Source organism: Salmo salar, chromosome ssa11 (genome assembly GCF_905237065.1).
Source record: "Salmo salar chromosome ssa11, Ssal_v3.1, whole genome shotgun sequence".
Lineage (NCBI taxonomy): Eukaryota > Metazoa > Chordata > Actinopteri > Salmoniformes > Salmonidae > Salmo > Salmo salar.
Genome location: NC_059452.1, coordinates 79,873,006 through 79,888,218, shown reverse-complemented (window position 1 = coordinate 79,888,218; position 15,213 = coordinate 79,873,006). Strand labels below are relative to the sequence as shown.

The 15,213-nt window shown below is 52.1% G+C and overlaps 1 protein-coding gene across 1 annotated transcript in view; it reads right to left on the bottom strand.

The window, feature by feature from the left end:
- Positions 1–15,213, bottom strand: part of LOC106563289 (mediator of RNA polymerase II transcription subunit 13-like) — a 128,816-nt gene that overhangs the window by 25,886 nt on the left and 87,717 nt on the right. The window contains 2 exon segments of the mRNA XM_014128759.2: positions 10,828–11,052; positions 11,272–11,417. Of these exon segments, the coding sequence (XP_013984234.2) occupies positions 10,828–11,052; positions 11,272–11,417 (371 nt within the window).

The window sequence follows — 15,213 nt, the reverse complement described above, 5'->3', positions numbered from 1 at the left end:
TCCTCCCCCTCCCTAGTCTTTCCTCCCTCCTCTCCTCTAGTCTTTACTCCCCTCCTATCCCCTAGTCTTTACTCCCCACCTATCCTCTAGTCTTTCCTCCCCTCCTCTCCTCTAGTCTCTCCTCCCTCCTCTCCCTAGTCTTTCCTCCCCTCCTATCCCCTAGTCTTTCCTCCCCTCCTCTCCTCTAGTCTTTCCTCCCTCCTAGCCCCTAGTCTTTCCTCCCCTCCTATCCCCTAGTCTTTCCTCCCCTCCTCTCCTCTAGTCTTTACTCCCCTCCTATCCCCTAGTCTTTCCTCCCCTCCCCTCCTCTCCCCTAGTCTTTACTCCCCTCCTATCCCCTAGTTTTTCCTCCCTCCTCTCCTCTAGTCTTTACTCCCCTCCTATCCCCTAGTCTTTCCTCCCTCCCTCCTATCCTCTAGTCTTTCCTCCCCTCCTATCCCCTAGTCTTTCCTCCCCTCCTATCCCCTAGTCTTTCCTCCCCTCCTCTCCTCTAGTCTTTCCTCCCTCCTCTCCTCTAGTCTTTCCTCCCTCCTATCCCCTAGTCTTTCCTCCCCTCCTCTCCTCTAGTCTTTCCTCCCCTCCTATCCTCTAGTCTTTACTCCCCTCCTATCCCCTAGTCTTTACTCCCCTCCTATCCTCTAGTCTTTCCTCCCCTCCTCTCCCCTAGTCTTTCCTCCCCTCCTATCCCCTAGTCTTTCCTCCCCTCCTATCCCCTAGTCTTTCCTCCCCTCCTCTCCTCTAGTCTTTCCTCCCCTCCTAGCCCCTAGTCTTTCCTCCCCTCCTATCCCCTAGTCTTTCCTCCCCTCCTCTCCTCTAGTCTTTACTCCCCTCCTATCCCCTAGTCTTTCCTCCCCCCTCCTCTCCCCTAGTCTTTACTCCCCTCCTATCCCCTAGTTTTCCTCCCCTCCTCTCCTCTAGTCTTTACTCCCCTCCTATCCCCTAGTCTTTCCTCCCCTCCTATCCTCTAGTCTTTCCTCCCCTCCTATCCCCTAGTCTTTCCTCCCCTCCTATCCCCTAGTCTTTCCTCCCTCCTCTCCTCTAGTCTTTCCTCCCCTCCTCTCCTCTAGTCTTTCCTCCCCTCCTATCCCCTAGTCTTTCCTCCCTCCTCTCCTCCTAGTCTTTCCTCCCTCCTATCCCCTAGTCTTTCCTCCCCTCCTATCCCCTAGTCTTTCCTTCCCCTCCTCTCCCCTAGTCTTTACTCCCCTCCTATCCCCTAGTCTTTCCTCCCCTCCTCTCCTCTAGTCTTTCCTCCCCTCCTATCCCCTAGTCTTTCCTCCCCTCCTATCCCCTAGTCTTTCCTCCCCTCCTATCCCCTAGTCTTTCCTCCCCTCCTCTCCCCTAGTCTTTCCTCCCTCCTATCCCCTAGTCTTTCCTCCCCTCCTCTCCTCTAGTCTTTCCTCCCCTCCTCTCCCCTAGTCTTTCCTCCCGCCTATCCCCTAGTCTTTCCTCCCGTCCTCTCCCCTAGTCTTTTCTCCCCTCCTCTCCTCTAGTCTTTCCTCCCCTCCTCTCCCCTAGTCTTTCCTCCCCTCCTATCCCCTAGTCTTTCCTCCCCTCCTATCCCTTAGTCTTTCCTCCCCTCCTCTCCTCTAGTCTTTCCTCCCCTCCTCTCCCCTAGTCTTTCCTCCCCTCCCCTAGTCTTTCCTCCCCTCCTCTCCTCTAGTCTTTCCTCCTCCTATCCCCTAGTCTTTCCTCCCCTCCTATCCCCTAGTCTTTCCTCCCCTCCTATCCCCTAGTCTTTCCTCCCCTCCTCTCCCCTAGTCTTTCCTCCCCTCCTATCCCCTAGTCTTTCCTCCCCTCCTCCATCCTCTTGTCTTTCCTCCCCTCCTATCCCCTAGTCTTTCCTCCCCTCCTATCCCCTAGTCTTTCCTCCCCTCCTCTCCCCTAGTCTTTCCTCCCCTCCTATCCCCTAGTCTTTCCTCCCCTCCTATCCCCTAGTCTTTCCTCCCCTCCTCTCCTCTAGTCTTTCCTCCCCTCCTCTCCTCTAGTCTTTCCTCCCCTCCTATCCCCTAGTCTTTCCTCCCCTCCTCTCCTCTAGTCTTTCCTCCCCTCCTATCCCCTAGTCTTTCCTCCCCTCCTATCCTCTAGTCTTTACTCCCCTCCTATCCCCTAGTCTTTCCTCCCCTCCTCCTATCCTCTAATCTTTCCTCCCTCCTCTCCTCTAGTCTTTCCTCCCCTCCTATCCCCTAGTCTTTCCTCCCCCCTATCCCCTAGTCTTTCCTCCCCTCCTCTCCTCTAGTCTTTTACTCCCCTCCTATCCCCTAGTCTTTACTCCCCTCCTATCCTCTAGTCTTTCCTCCCCTCCTCTCCTCTAGTCTTTCCTCCCCTCCTCTCCCCTAGTCTCCTCCCCTCCTATCCCCTAGTCTTTCCTCCCCTCCTATCCCTAGTCTTTCCTCCCTCCTCTCCTCTAGTCTTTCCTCCCCTCCTAGCCCCTAGTCTTTCCTCCCCTCCTATCCCCTAGTCTTTCCTCCCCTCCTCTCCACTAGTCTTTACTCCCCTCCTATCCCCTAGTCTTTCCTCCCTCCCCTCCTCTCCCCTAGTCTTTACTCCCCTCCTATCCCCCTAGTTTTCCTCCTCCTCTCCTCTAGTCTTTACTCCCCTCCTATCCCCTAGTCTTTCCTCCCCCTCCCTCCTATCCTCTAGTCTTTCCTCCCCTCCTATCCCCTAGTCTTTCCTCCCCTCCTCTCCTCTAGTCTTTCCTCCCATCCTATCCCCTAGTCTTTCCTCCCCTCTTATCCCCTAGTCTTTCCTCCCCTCCTCTCCCCTAGTCTTTCCTCCCCTCCTATCCCCTAGTCTTTCCTCCCCTCCTATCCCCTAGTCTTTCCTCCCCTCCTCTCCTCTAGTCTTTCCTCCCCTCCTCTCCTCTAGTCTTTCCTCCCCTCCTATCCCCTAGTCTTTCCTCCCCTCCTCTCCTCTAGTCTTTCCTCCCCTCCTATCCCCTAGTCTTTCCTCCCCTCCTATCCTCTAGTCTTTACTCCCCTCCTATCCCCTAGTCTTTCCTCCCCTCCTCTCCCCTAGTCTTTACTCCCCTCCTATCCCCTAGTCTTTCCTCCCCTCCTCTCCTCTAGTCTTTCCTCCCTCCTATCCCCTAGTCTTTCCTCCCCTCCTATCCCTAGTCTTTCCTCCCCTCCTATCCCCTAGTCTTTCCTCCCCTCCTATCCCCTAGTCTTTCCTCCCCTCCTATCCCCTAGTCTTTCCTCCCCTCCTCTCCCCTAGTCTTTCCTCCCCTCCTATCCTCTAGTCTTTCCTCCCCTCCTCTCCCTAGTCTTTCCTCCCTCCTCTCCCCTAGTCTTTCCTGCCCTCCTATCCCCTAGTCTTTCCTCCCGTCCTCTCCCCTAGTCTTTCCTCCCTCCTCTCCTCTAGTCTTTCCTCCCCTCCTCTCCCCTAGTCTTTCCTCCCCTCCTATCCCCTAGTCTTTCCTCCCCTCCTATCCCCTAGTCTTTCCTCCCTCCTCTCCTCTAGTCTTTCCTCCCCTCCTCTCCCCTAGTCTTTCCTCCCCTCCTCTCCCCTAGTCTTTCCTCCCCTCCTCTCCTCTAGTCTTTCCTCCCCTCCTATCCCCTAGTCTTTCCTCCCCTCCTATCCCCTAGTCTTTCCTCCCCTCCTATCCCCTAGTCTTTCCTCCCCTCCTCTCCCCTAGTCTTTCCTCCCCTCCTATCCCCTAGTCTTTCCTCCCCTCCTCTCCTCTTGTCTTTCCTCCCCTCCTATCCCCTAGTCTTTTCTCCCCTCCTATCCCCTAGTCTTTCCTCCCCTCCTCTCCCCTAGTCTTTCCTCCCCTCCTATCCCCTAGTCTTTCCTCCCCTCCTATCCCCTAGTCTTTCCTCCCCTCCTCTCCTCTAGTCTTTCCTCCCCTCCTCTCCTCTAGTCTTTCCTCCCCTCCTATCCCCTAGTCTTTCCTCCCCTCCTCTCCTCTAGTCTTTCCTCCCCTCCTATCCCCTAGTCTTTCCTCCCCTCCTATCCTCTAGTCTTTACTCCCCTCCTATCCCCTAGTCTTTCCCTCCCCTCCTATCCTCTAGTCTTTCCTCCCCTCCTCTCCTCTAGTCTTTGCTCCCCTCCTATCCCCTAGTCTTTCCTCCCCCTATCCCCTAGTCTTTCCTCCCCTCCTCTCCTCTAGTCTTTACTCCCTCCTATCCCCTAGTCTTTACTCCCCTCCTATCCTCTAGTCTTTCCTCCCCTCCTCTCCTCTAGTCTTTCCTCCCCTCCTATCCCCTAGTCTTTCCTCCCCTCCTATCCACTAGTCTTTCCTCCCCTCCTCTCCTCTAGTCTTTCCTCCCCTCCTAGCCCCTAGTCTTTCCTCCCCTCCTATCCCCTAGTCTTTCCTCCCCTCCTCTCCTCTAGTCTTTACTCCCCTCCTATCCCCTAGTCTTTCCTCCCCTCCTCTCCTCTAGTCTTTACTCCCCTCCTATCCCCTAGTCTTTCCTCCCCTCCTCTCCTCTAGTCTTTACTCCCCTCCTATCCCCTAGTCTTTCCTCCCCTCCTCTCCTCTAGTCTTTCCTCCCCTCCTATCCCCTAGTCTTTCCTCCCCTCCTATCCCCTAGTCTTTCCTCCCTCCTCTCCTCTAGTCTTTCCTCCCCTCCTCTCCCCTAGTCTTTCCTCCCCTCCTCTCCCCTAGTCTTTCCTCCCCTCCTCTCCTCTAGTCTTTCCTCCCCTCCTATCCCCTAGTCTTTCCTCCCCTCCTATCCTCTAGTCTTTCCTCCCCTCCTATCCCCTAGTCTTTCCTCCCCTCCTCTCCCCTAGTCTTTCCTCCCCTCCTATCCCCTAGTCTTTCCTCCCCTCCTCTCCTCTTGTCTTTCCTCCCCTCCTATCCCCTAGTCTTTCCTCCCCTCCTATCCCCTAGTCTTTCCTCCCCTCCTCTCCCCTAGTCTTTCCTCCCCTCCTATCCCCTAGTCTTTCCTCCCCTCCTATCCCCTAGTCTTTCCTCCCCTCCTCTCCTCTAGTCTTTCCTCCCCTCCTCTCCTCTAGTCTTTCCTCCCCTCCTATCCTCTAGTCTTTCCTCCCCTCCTCTCCTCTAGTCTTTCCTCCCCTAGCCCCTAGTCCCTCCTAGTCTTTCCTCCCCTCCTCTCCTCTAGTCTTTACTCCCCTCCTATCCCCTAGTCTTTCCTCCCCTCCCCTCCTCTCCCCTAGTCTTTACTCCCCTCCTATCCCCTAGTTTTTCCTCCCCTCCTCTCCTCTAGTCTTTACTCCCCTCCTATCCCCTAGTCTTTCCTCCCCTCCCCTCCTATCCTCTAGTCTTTCCTCCCCTCCTATCCCCTAGTCTTTCCTCCCTCCTCTCCTCTAGTCTTTCCTCCCATCCTATCCCCTAGTCTTTCCTCCCCTCTTATCCCCTAGTCTTTCCTCCCTCCTCTCCCCTAGTCTTTCGTCCCCTCCTATCCCCTAGTCTTTCCTCCCCTCCTATCCCCTAGTTTTTCCTCCCCTCCTCTCCTCTAGTCTTTCCTCCCCTCCTCTCCTCTAGTCTTTCCTCCCCTCCTATCCCCTAGTCTTTCCTCCCCTCCTCTCCTCTAGTCTTTCCTCCCCTCCTATCCCCTAGTCTTTCCTCCCCTCCTATCCTCTAGTCTTTACTCCCCTCCTATCCCCTAGTCTTTCCTCCCTCCTCTCCCCTAGTCTTTACTCCCCTCCTATCCCCTAGTCTTTCCTCCCCTCCTCTCCTCTAGTCTTTCCTCCCTCCTCCTATCCACTAGTCTTTCCTCCCCTCCTATCCCCTAGTCTTTCCTCCCCTCCTATCCCCTAGTCTTTCCTCCCCTCCTATCCCCTAATCTTTCCTCCCCTCCTATCCCCAAGTCTTTACTCCACTCCTATCCCCTAGTCTTTCCTCCCCTCCTCTCCCCTAGTCTTTCCTCCCCTCCTATCCCCTAGTCTTTCCTCCCCTCCTCTCCTCTAGTCTTTCCTCCCCTCCTCTCCCCTAGTCTTTCCTCCCCTCCTCTCCCCTAGTCTTTCCTCCCCTCCTAGCTCCTCCCTAGTCTTTCCTCCCCTCCTCTCCTCTAGTCTTTCCTCCCCTCCTCTCCCCTAGTCTTTCCTCCCCTCCTATCCCCTAGTCTTTCCTCCCCTCCTATCCCCTAGTCTTTCCTCCCCTCCTCTCCTCTAGTCTTTCCTCCCTCCTCTCCCCTAGTCTTTCCTCCCTCCTCTCCCCTAGTCTTTCCTCCCCTCCTCTCCTCTAGTCTTTCCTCCCCTCCTATCCCCTAGTCTTTCCTCCCCTCCTATCCCCTAGTCTTTCCTCCCCTCCTATCCCCTAGTCTTTCCTCCCCTCCTCTCCCTAGTCTTTCCTCCCCTCCTATCCCCTAGTCTTTCCTCCCCTCCTATCCCCTAGTCTTTCCTCCCCTCCTCTCCCCTAGTCTTTCCTCCCCTCCTATCCCCTAGTCTTTCCTCCCCTCCTATCCTCTAGTCTTTCCTCCCCTCCTCTCCTCTAGTCTTTCCTCCCCTCCTCTCCTCTAGTCTTTCCTCCCCTCCTATCCTCTAGTCTTTCCTCCCCTCCTCTCCTCTAGTCTTTCCTCCCCTCCTAGCCCCTAGTCTTTCCTCCCCTCCTATCCCCTAGTCTTTCCTCCCCTCCTCTCCTCTAGTCTTTACTCCCCTCCTATCCCCTAGTCTTTCCTCCCTCCTCTCCCCTAGTCTTTACTCCCCTCCTATCCCCTAGTTTTCCTCCCTCCTCTCCTCTAGTCTTTACTCCCCTCCTATCCCCTAGTCTTTCCTCCCTCCTCCTCCTCTAGTCTTTCCTCCCCTCCTATCCCCTAGTCTTTCCTCCCCTCCTCTCCTCTAGTCTTTCCTCCCATCCTATCCCCTAGTCTTTCCTCCCCTCTTATCCCTAGTCTTTCCTCCCCTCCTCTCCCCTAGTCTTTCGTCCCCTCCTATCCCCTAGTCTTTCCTCCCCTCCTATCCCCTAGTTTTTCCTCCCCTCCTCTCCTCTAGTCTTTCCTCCCCTCCTCTCCTCTAGTCTTTCCTCCCCTCCTATCCCCTAGTCTTTCCTCCCCTCCTCTCCTCTAGTCTTTACTCCCCTCCTATCCCCTAGTCTTTCCCCCCTCCCCTCCTATCCTCTAGTCTTTACTCCCCTCCTATCCCCTAGTCTTTCCTCCCCTCCCCTCCTCTCCCCTAGTCTTTACTCCCCTCCTATCCCCTAGTCTTTCCTCCCCTCCTCTCCTCTAGTCTTTCCTCCCCTCCCCTCCTATCCACTAGTCTTTCCTCCCCTCCTATCCCCTAGTCTTTCCTCCCCTCCTATCCCCTAGTCTTTCCTCCCCTCCTATCCCCTAGTCTTTCCTCCCCTCCTATCCCCTAGTCTTTACTCCACTCCTATCCCCTAGTCTTTCCTCCCCTCCTCTCCCCTAGTCTTTCCTCCCCTCCTATCCCCTAGTCTTTCCTCCCCTCCTCTCCTCTAGTCTTTCCTCCCCTCCTCTCCCCTAGTCTTTCCTCCCCTCCTCTCCCCTAGTCTTTCCTCCCCTCCTATCCCCTAGTCTTTCCTCCCGTCCTCTCCCCTAGTCTTTCCTCCCCTCCTCTCCTCTAGTCTTTCCTCCCCTCCTCTCCCCTAGTCTTTCCTCCCCTCCTATCCCCTAGTCTTTCCTCCCCTCCTATCCCCTAGTCTTTCCTCCCCTCTCTCCTCTCCTCTAGTCTTTCCTCCCCTCCTCTCCCCTAGTCTTTCCTCCCCTCCTCTCCCCTAGTCTTTCCTCCCCTCCTCTCCTCTAGTCTTTCCTCCCCTCCTATCCCCTAGTCTTTCCTCCCCTCCTATCCCCTAGTCTTTCCTCCCCTCCTATCCCCTAGTCTTTCCTCCCCTCCTCTCCCCTAGTCTTTCCTCCCCTCCTATCCCCTAGTCTTTCCTCCCCTCCTCTCCTCTTGTCTTTCCTCCCCTCCTATCCCCTAGTCTTTTCTCCCCTCCTATCCCCTAGTCTTTCCTCCCCTCCTCTCCCCTAGTCTTTCCTCCCCTCCTATCCCCTAGTCTTTCCTCCCCTCCTATCCTCTAGTCTTTCCTCCCCTCCTCTCCTCTAGTCTTTCCTCCCCTCCTATCCCCTAGTCTTTCTCCTCCCTCCTCTCCTCTAGTCTTTCCTCCCCTCCTATCCCCTAGTCTTTCCTCCCCTCCTATCCTCTAGTCTTTACTCCCCTCCTATCCCCTAGTCTTTCCTCCCCTCCCCTCCTATCCTCTAATCTTTCCTCCCCTCCTCTCCTCTAGTCTTTCCTCCCCTCCTATCCCCTAGTCTTTCCTCCCCCCTATCCCCTAGTCTTTCCTCCCCTCCTCTCCTCTAGTCTTTACTCCCCTCCTATCCCCTAGTCTTTACTCCCCACCTATCCTCTAGTCTTTCCTCCCCTCCTCTCCTCTAGTCTTTCCTCCCCCCCCTCCTATCCCCTAGTCTTTCCTCCCCTCCTATCCCCTAGTCTTTCCTCCCCTCCTCTCCTCTAGTCTTTCCTCCCCTCCTAGCCCCTAGTCTTTCCTCCCCTCCTATCCCCTAGTCTTTCCTCCCCTCCTCTCCTCTAGTCTTTACTCCCCTCCTATCCCCTAGTCTTTCCTCCCCTCCCCTCCTCTCCCCTAGTCTTTACTCCCCTCCTATCCCCTAGTTTTTCCTCCCCTCCTCTCCTCTAGTCTTTACTCCCCTCCTATCCCCTAGTCTTTCCTCCCCTCCCCTCCTATCCTCTAGTCTTTCCTCCCCTCCTATCCCCTAGTCTTTCCTCCCCTCCTCTCCCCTAGTCTTTCCTCCCCTCCTATCCCCTAGTCTTTCCTCCCCTCCTATCCCCTAGTCTTTCCTCCCCTCCTCTCCTCTAGTCTTTCCTCCCCTCCTCTCCCCTAGTCTTTCCTCCCCTCCTCTCCCCTAGTCTTTCCTCCCTCCTCTCCTCTAGTCTTTCCTCCCCTCCTATCCCCTAGTCTTTCCTCCCTCCTATCCCCTAGTCTTTCCTCCCTCCTATCCCCTAGTCTTTCCTCCCCTCCTCTCCCCTAGTCTTTCCTCCCCTCCTATCCCCTAGTCTTTCCTCCCTCTCCTCTTGTCTTTCCTCCCCTCCTATCCCCTAGTCTTTCCTCCCTCCTATCCCCTAGTCTTTCCTCCCCTCCTCTCCCCTAGTCTTTCCTCCCCTCCTATCCCCTAGTCTTTCCTCCCCTCCTATCCCCTAGTCTTTCCTCCCCTCCTCTCCTCTAGTCTTTCCTCCCCTCCTCTCCTCTAGTCTTTCCTCCCCTCCTATCCCCTAGTCTTTCCTTCCCTCCTCTCCTCTAGTCTTTCCTCCCCTCCTATCCCCTAGTCTTTCCTCCCCTCCTATCCTCTAGTCTTTACTCCCCTCCTATCCCCTAGTCTTTCCTCCCCTCCCCTCCTATCCTCTAGTCTTTCCTCCCCTCCTCTCCTCTAGTCTTTCCTCCCCTCCTATCCCCTAGTCTTTCCTCCCCCCTATCCCCTAGTCTTTCCTCCCCTCCTCTCCTCTAGTCTTTACTCCCCTCCTATCCCCTAGTCTTTACTCCCCTCCTATCCTCTAGTCTTTCCTCCCCTCCTCTCCTCTAGTCTTTCCTCCCCTCCCCTCCTATCCCCTAGTCTTTCCTCCCCTCCTATCCCATAGTCTTTCCTCCCCTCCTATCCCCTAGTCTTTCCTCCCCTCCTCTCCTCTAGTCTTTCCTCCCCTCCTAGCCCCTAGTCTTTCCTCCCCTCCTATCCCCTAGTCTTTCCTCCCCTCCTCTCCTCTAGTCTTTACTCCCCTCCTATCCCCTAGTCTTTCCTCCCCTCCCCTCCTCTCCCCTAGTCTTTACTCCCCTCCTATCCCCTAGTTTTTCCTCCCCTCCTCTCCTCTAGTCTTTACTCCCCTCCTATCCCCTAGTCTTTCCTCCCCTCCCCTCATATCCTCTAGTCTTTCCTCCCCTCCTATCCCCTAGTCTTTCCTCCCCTCCTATCCCCTAGTCTTTCCTCCCCTCCTCTCCTGTAGTCTTTCCTCCCCTCCTCTCCCCTAGTCTTTCCTCCCCTCCTATCCCCTAGTCTTTCCTCCCCTCCTCTCCCCTAGTCTTTCCTCCCCTCCTCTCCTCTAGTCTTTCCTCCCCTCCTCTCCCCTAGTCTTTCCTCCCCTCCTATCCCCTAGTCTTTCCTCCCCTCCTATCCCCTAGTCTTTCCTCCCCTCCTATCCCCTAGTCTTTCCTCCCCTCCTCTCCCCTAGTCTTTACTCCCCTCCTATCCCCTAGTCTTTCCTCCAATCCTCTCCCCTAGTCTTTCCTCCCCTCCTATCCCCTAGTCTTTCCTCCCCTCCTCTCCTCTAGTCTTTCCTCCCCTCCTCTTCTCTCGTCTTTACTCCCCTCCTATCCCCTAGTCTTTCCCCCTCCTATCCCCTAGTCTTTCCTCCCCTCCTCTCCCCTAGTCTTTAGTCCCCTCCTATCCCCTAGTCTTTCCTCCCTCCTCTCCCCTAGTCTTTCCCCCTCCTATCCCCTAGTCTTTACTCCCCTCCTCTCCTCTAGTCTTTACTCCCCTCCTATCCCCTAGTCTTTACTCCCCTCCTATCCCCTAGTCTTTCCTCCCATCCTATCCCCTAGTCTTTCCTCCCCTCCCCTCCTCTCCTCTAGTCTTTACTCCTTACCTCAATGCACCCTGAGAGACAACACTAGTCCCTTAAGAACTCTGGATCCACCACTTATTAACCACCTCCAGTACTATTTATCCTCATACAGACAACGGCTAATCGAAGCTGAGACTAAAATCGCTGTTGTTTCCTGTTGTTCCCTCTTTATGTCTGATAACAATAATACATTTCAGTAACACAATAAAAAATACTCTTGACCAATAGCCTATTCTCACCTATAGCATATTGTTCATATACAGTGTATATATAAACAGCAAAGTGTGTCCATTCAGTTACATGCAAAGGTGGCAAGAGTTTTTGGAGTGTCACTGTACTTACCTACGATGACCTCAACGGCCACATGGCTGTGTGGGTCATATGGTCGGTCAGTGCCCTCCCTCTCGGCGCCCATGCCCCCCGTGCCTGCACCCCCTTCTCTGTGGCGCTGAAGCACCATGGGGTAGAAGTAGCTCCACTCCTCCATCAGTTTTCTTACAGCTGGGTCACTCATCTTATAGGCTTGGCCCGTCAGGGAGCCCGCCAGACCGTACGGACTCAGGATCACTGCACAGGTAATGGGTGGAAGGATGGACAGACAGACAGAGAGTCAGATAGATGGACTACAGAGGTGCAGTATATCAGAAAGGACCATTGTCAGGTTCAGATTCAGAGATTTGACTACACATAGTTATGACAGTGATGCTCAGGCTAAAACAGAGGCGGATAAAGACATCCAGTGGTCGGTGGGCTCCTATGTCTCTCTGTCCTCCCTGAGTATCTCACCTTGTACGGGGGCTGAGGAGATCTGGGCCAGGCGGGTGTGGTCGTCAGTGATGTGGTAGGCAGGCTGGTGCTGGGCGACTTCTACGCTGGTGCACACGTTACTCTCCCCATGCAGGAAGAAGGTGAAGGAGCACGACAGGTGCTCACTGTAGGGACAGATAACACACAAAGACAACATCAGTCATAGTCCTACAGCATAGAAACCTGTTCGGAGCTGTCAAGTACAATCATGTAACATGGCAAAGTTCCTGGCCAGAGATGTTGGCCAGAGATTACTGGAAATACTTTCCAACATGTTGCTGTTATAGCATGTAGTTACTTGATAACTAGGGTAACTGAAATACATGGAAAGTACATATTAGTCAAATGTGCCTTACAGATTTCTACATACAGTAGGTTAAAAAAAAAATACGTATAATTTGTCTTTTAAAAACCTTGGCTTTTCATAAAAGCATATAGGCTTATTGTTCATCTTCCAACCTATAGGTCCTTATTGTGGGGATAAATCCTAATTTCCCTATGATTGATTGTAGTAATGTTTATGTATGGCCTCTACTCTTTACAACACTTCCTGGATGCAGTTTATCACGGTGGTCTTTCCTTTATCACACATGTGTAATAGCTAACCCATTACTGCGATCTACTGTATATCTGAGGGTGGGCTGGACCATTAACCACGAGATTGCTCCATTAATGTACTTTTTTTTTAAATCTATAAACCCCATCGCCTGGCTAGCCATATTTATACATCAGCAGTAAATAAACCCAGCATGTAACCTCCATGTGATTACCCTGCTGCCTAGTGCCTATGCAATATCTCTGTACCCCGAGGAAACTGGCCTATGTTAGAGCCGTAATGGATCATCAATTCAATACACTGTCCAATACCAAAGCCACAAATTTGGAATATAATGTTTTGGAATAGAATTAAGGACAATATCTCAGGGAGCCTGAAGGTACTGTATCTTGTTACAGTAATGTTATTCACTGTTGATGTGACCTGAAGATGGCGCTGAGCGATTGGGGAGAGAGGCCAGTTTCTCTCCTACATAAACATTCCTCACGCTCACCAAGAAAAACATAGCGTCATAACAGCAGGCGGATCCAGCACTGCTATCCAGACTCACACACACTGAGGCACACACACACACCACACATTTCCTGATTTTCCTGTTGCTGCATCAGGCCAATAAACTCCCACTGGCCTCTGTTCTATAGTACTACACCTCCCATCTCAATCCTTTCAGTCTCTGCAGCAGATGAGTCCCCCTCCACCCCCTCACTGAATGCCATATGAAGAGCTATTTATAGCTGTGAGGGGCGCCTTTGGGGGATAGTCTGTAGTCAAGAGTTCAGTCAGCCCGCCAACAACACACACACACACACACACACACACACACACACACACACACACACACACACACACACACACACACACACACACACACACACACACACACACACACACACACACACACACACCCACCCACAGACACAAACTCACACACAGTCGGTTTGTGCCTAGCATTGGCCCTTCTGTATGAAAAGCATGCTTTGTTGTCTGATGCTGCCTCCCTATGGTGACCGTGCATCACTGACCAGTGTGAACTCATCCATAAGAGTGGGCAACAGCTAACAGGCATTTGGGATGTAGTCATGTACAGAAGAATGCAGTATGGGCACAATACTTCCCCTACTGTAGGATACTTTCCCTACCGTAGGGAACAGTATAATGCAGTATGGGTACAATACTTCGCCTACTGTAGGGAACCGTATAATGCAGTATGAGCACAATACTTCCCCTACTGTAGGATACTTCCCTTACTGTAGGGAATGTAGGAATGAATGACAGTAAGAATGTTTGGTGGATTTGCTAAACTTCTTCTGAATTGTCACCTCTAGTTTTCATATTTCTATTTTCTTAGCGGCCAAATGAAAAATAGTTAAGACAAAATAGACTATTTTTTATTGTTCCCCTTAGTTTTACATACTGAAAATAAACACTTTATCAACCAATCATAAATACAATCTACATCTTAGTCATTTAGCACACAGAGTGCATACATTCTTTGGCTTTTTCGTACTGGTTCCCGTGGGAATCAAACCCTGGCATTGCAAGTACCATGTTTTACCAACTGAGACACATGGAACTCTAAACTATAGACTCTATAACTTTGACAATTGTCCTCTCATACACTTTCTATCACCTCTGGAGTGTCTCCAATTCCACTGCCTCTACACACCGTTAATAAGTGTGTGTAAGCGGCTCCCACAACTACCTCTTCACGTTGGTCATTTTATTTACTCAACAGTCAACCTCCCGGTTTATACTCAAAAGGACATTAGTCCTTTCCATGACTCCCCCATGACCCTTTCTCCTGACCACAGCCAGAGCAGGAGATCGAGGGAAATCTCCATGAAAAATGTTCAGACCAAAATATCACCGCCCAGCTAACTAGCTGGCTTCTCCCCTCCCTCCTCGTCTATACTGAGGAAGTGAAACATCCAGCAGTCAGAACACTGGCTGAGTCTTTTCCTATTTCAACAGCGTGGCAGCGGGACGTGAGCTGAAAGTCTACAACCCAGACAGACTGGCTAACTGCGCTTACTGCTGCACATACAGCTGTTACACTGTACCAAATACTTCCACAACATGGGGCATGATAACAATAATGACAATACATGTAATCACAACAATCATAAGATAATGCTTTGCTCCATTTCAAGCAACAACCCAGACCGACAAGATCAAAATGGCACTTGACTGACCACGAGAGCAACTACACAACTAGAGGATGTTATAACCGCGAGATTGATGCAGCCTGTCCTTTCCAGAGGACATTTTCCTGCAGAGTAAGCGTGTGTGTGTCAGTGTGTGTGGACACTGGGTTCCCTGCCTGCTTCCTAGGGGGTGCTTACGCAGTACCGTGTGCCATACGATGCTCTAGTGGCAGGCAGGCAGGAAGGCAGGCTAGGCGGAGATGTGCTTTGTGCTGTATAAGCCGGGTATTAATAAATGATGGTGAAGCCTAGCCCCAGGGCTGACAGCACTGGAGGTAGAGAGAGGGAGGTAGAGAGAGCGGAGAGGGAGTGAAAGCAGCAAGGAGAGAAAGAGAGCGCTAGAGAGAGGAGAGAACAGGTGAGCGATTGAGAAAAAGAGACGAGAGCGAGAGAAGGAGAGAAAGAGGAGAGGGGGAGGTGAATAATTCAACGCCACACACTCTCAGATTCCGCCGCACTTAAAGCTGAGATCACAGCCAGGTTTAATGGCTTGGTAGTGAGCACAATTAATGCTTTTATGCTCAAAGCAATCAGACACTGCAGAGCAGGATAGGACCCATACACAGCCACTTCATCTGGGTTGTTCCACGAAATGAGTGCCTTTTGAGTCCCTTTGATATTTTAAGTAAAAATTGTGCACCAATATTGATTTTTAAAAGCCTCTTAAATTAAATGAAGTGCCTTTTAATATAGAACACATGTAGAATTAAATCCATCTGATTTTCTATATGAATAAAGCTAAACTGCCAAAATACTGCACCATCTGTGACGTCTAGGAAGATTTTAACCCACTTGACCCCAAGGTTTCTCCTCGTTTTCACCATCATTGTAAAGCCCTTGTTATTTTGTTGCTTTGAGAAAGTAATCTGTGAAGATTATTTATTTCATGTGATAAGTGATTCACATACATCTGTCACTCCTTTTAAGGTCAACCCTGTTACGTAAACTGAACTCTCGTTTTAATATGGTGAACCTATTCCTTTTTTTGAAAGAAATTCAAAATAAACATTGAACATCTAATAGTAATGTCTAGTGTAAAAGCAGGTGAGCTGGTTCTAGTCTTTTTGTCCATTTCTAGTGTTTTGTGGTGGAAAACTGAGTGGGCTGAGCATAACACTGTTACCCATAGATAGAAGGTTACATTCAATTGCCACACCCTGT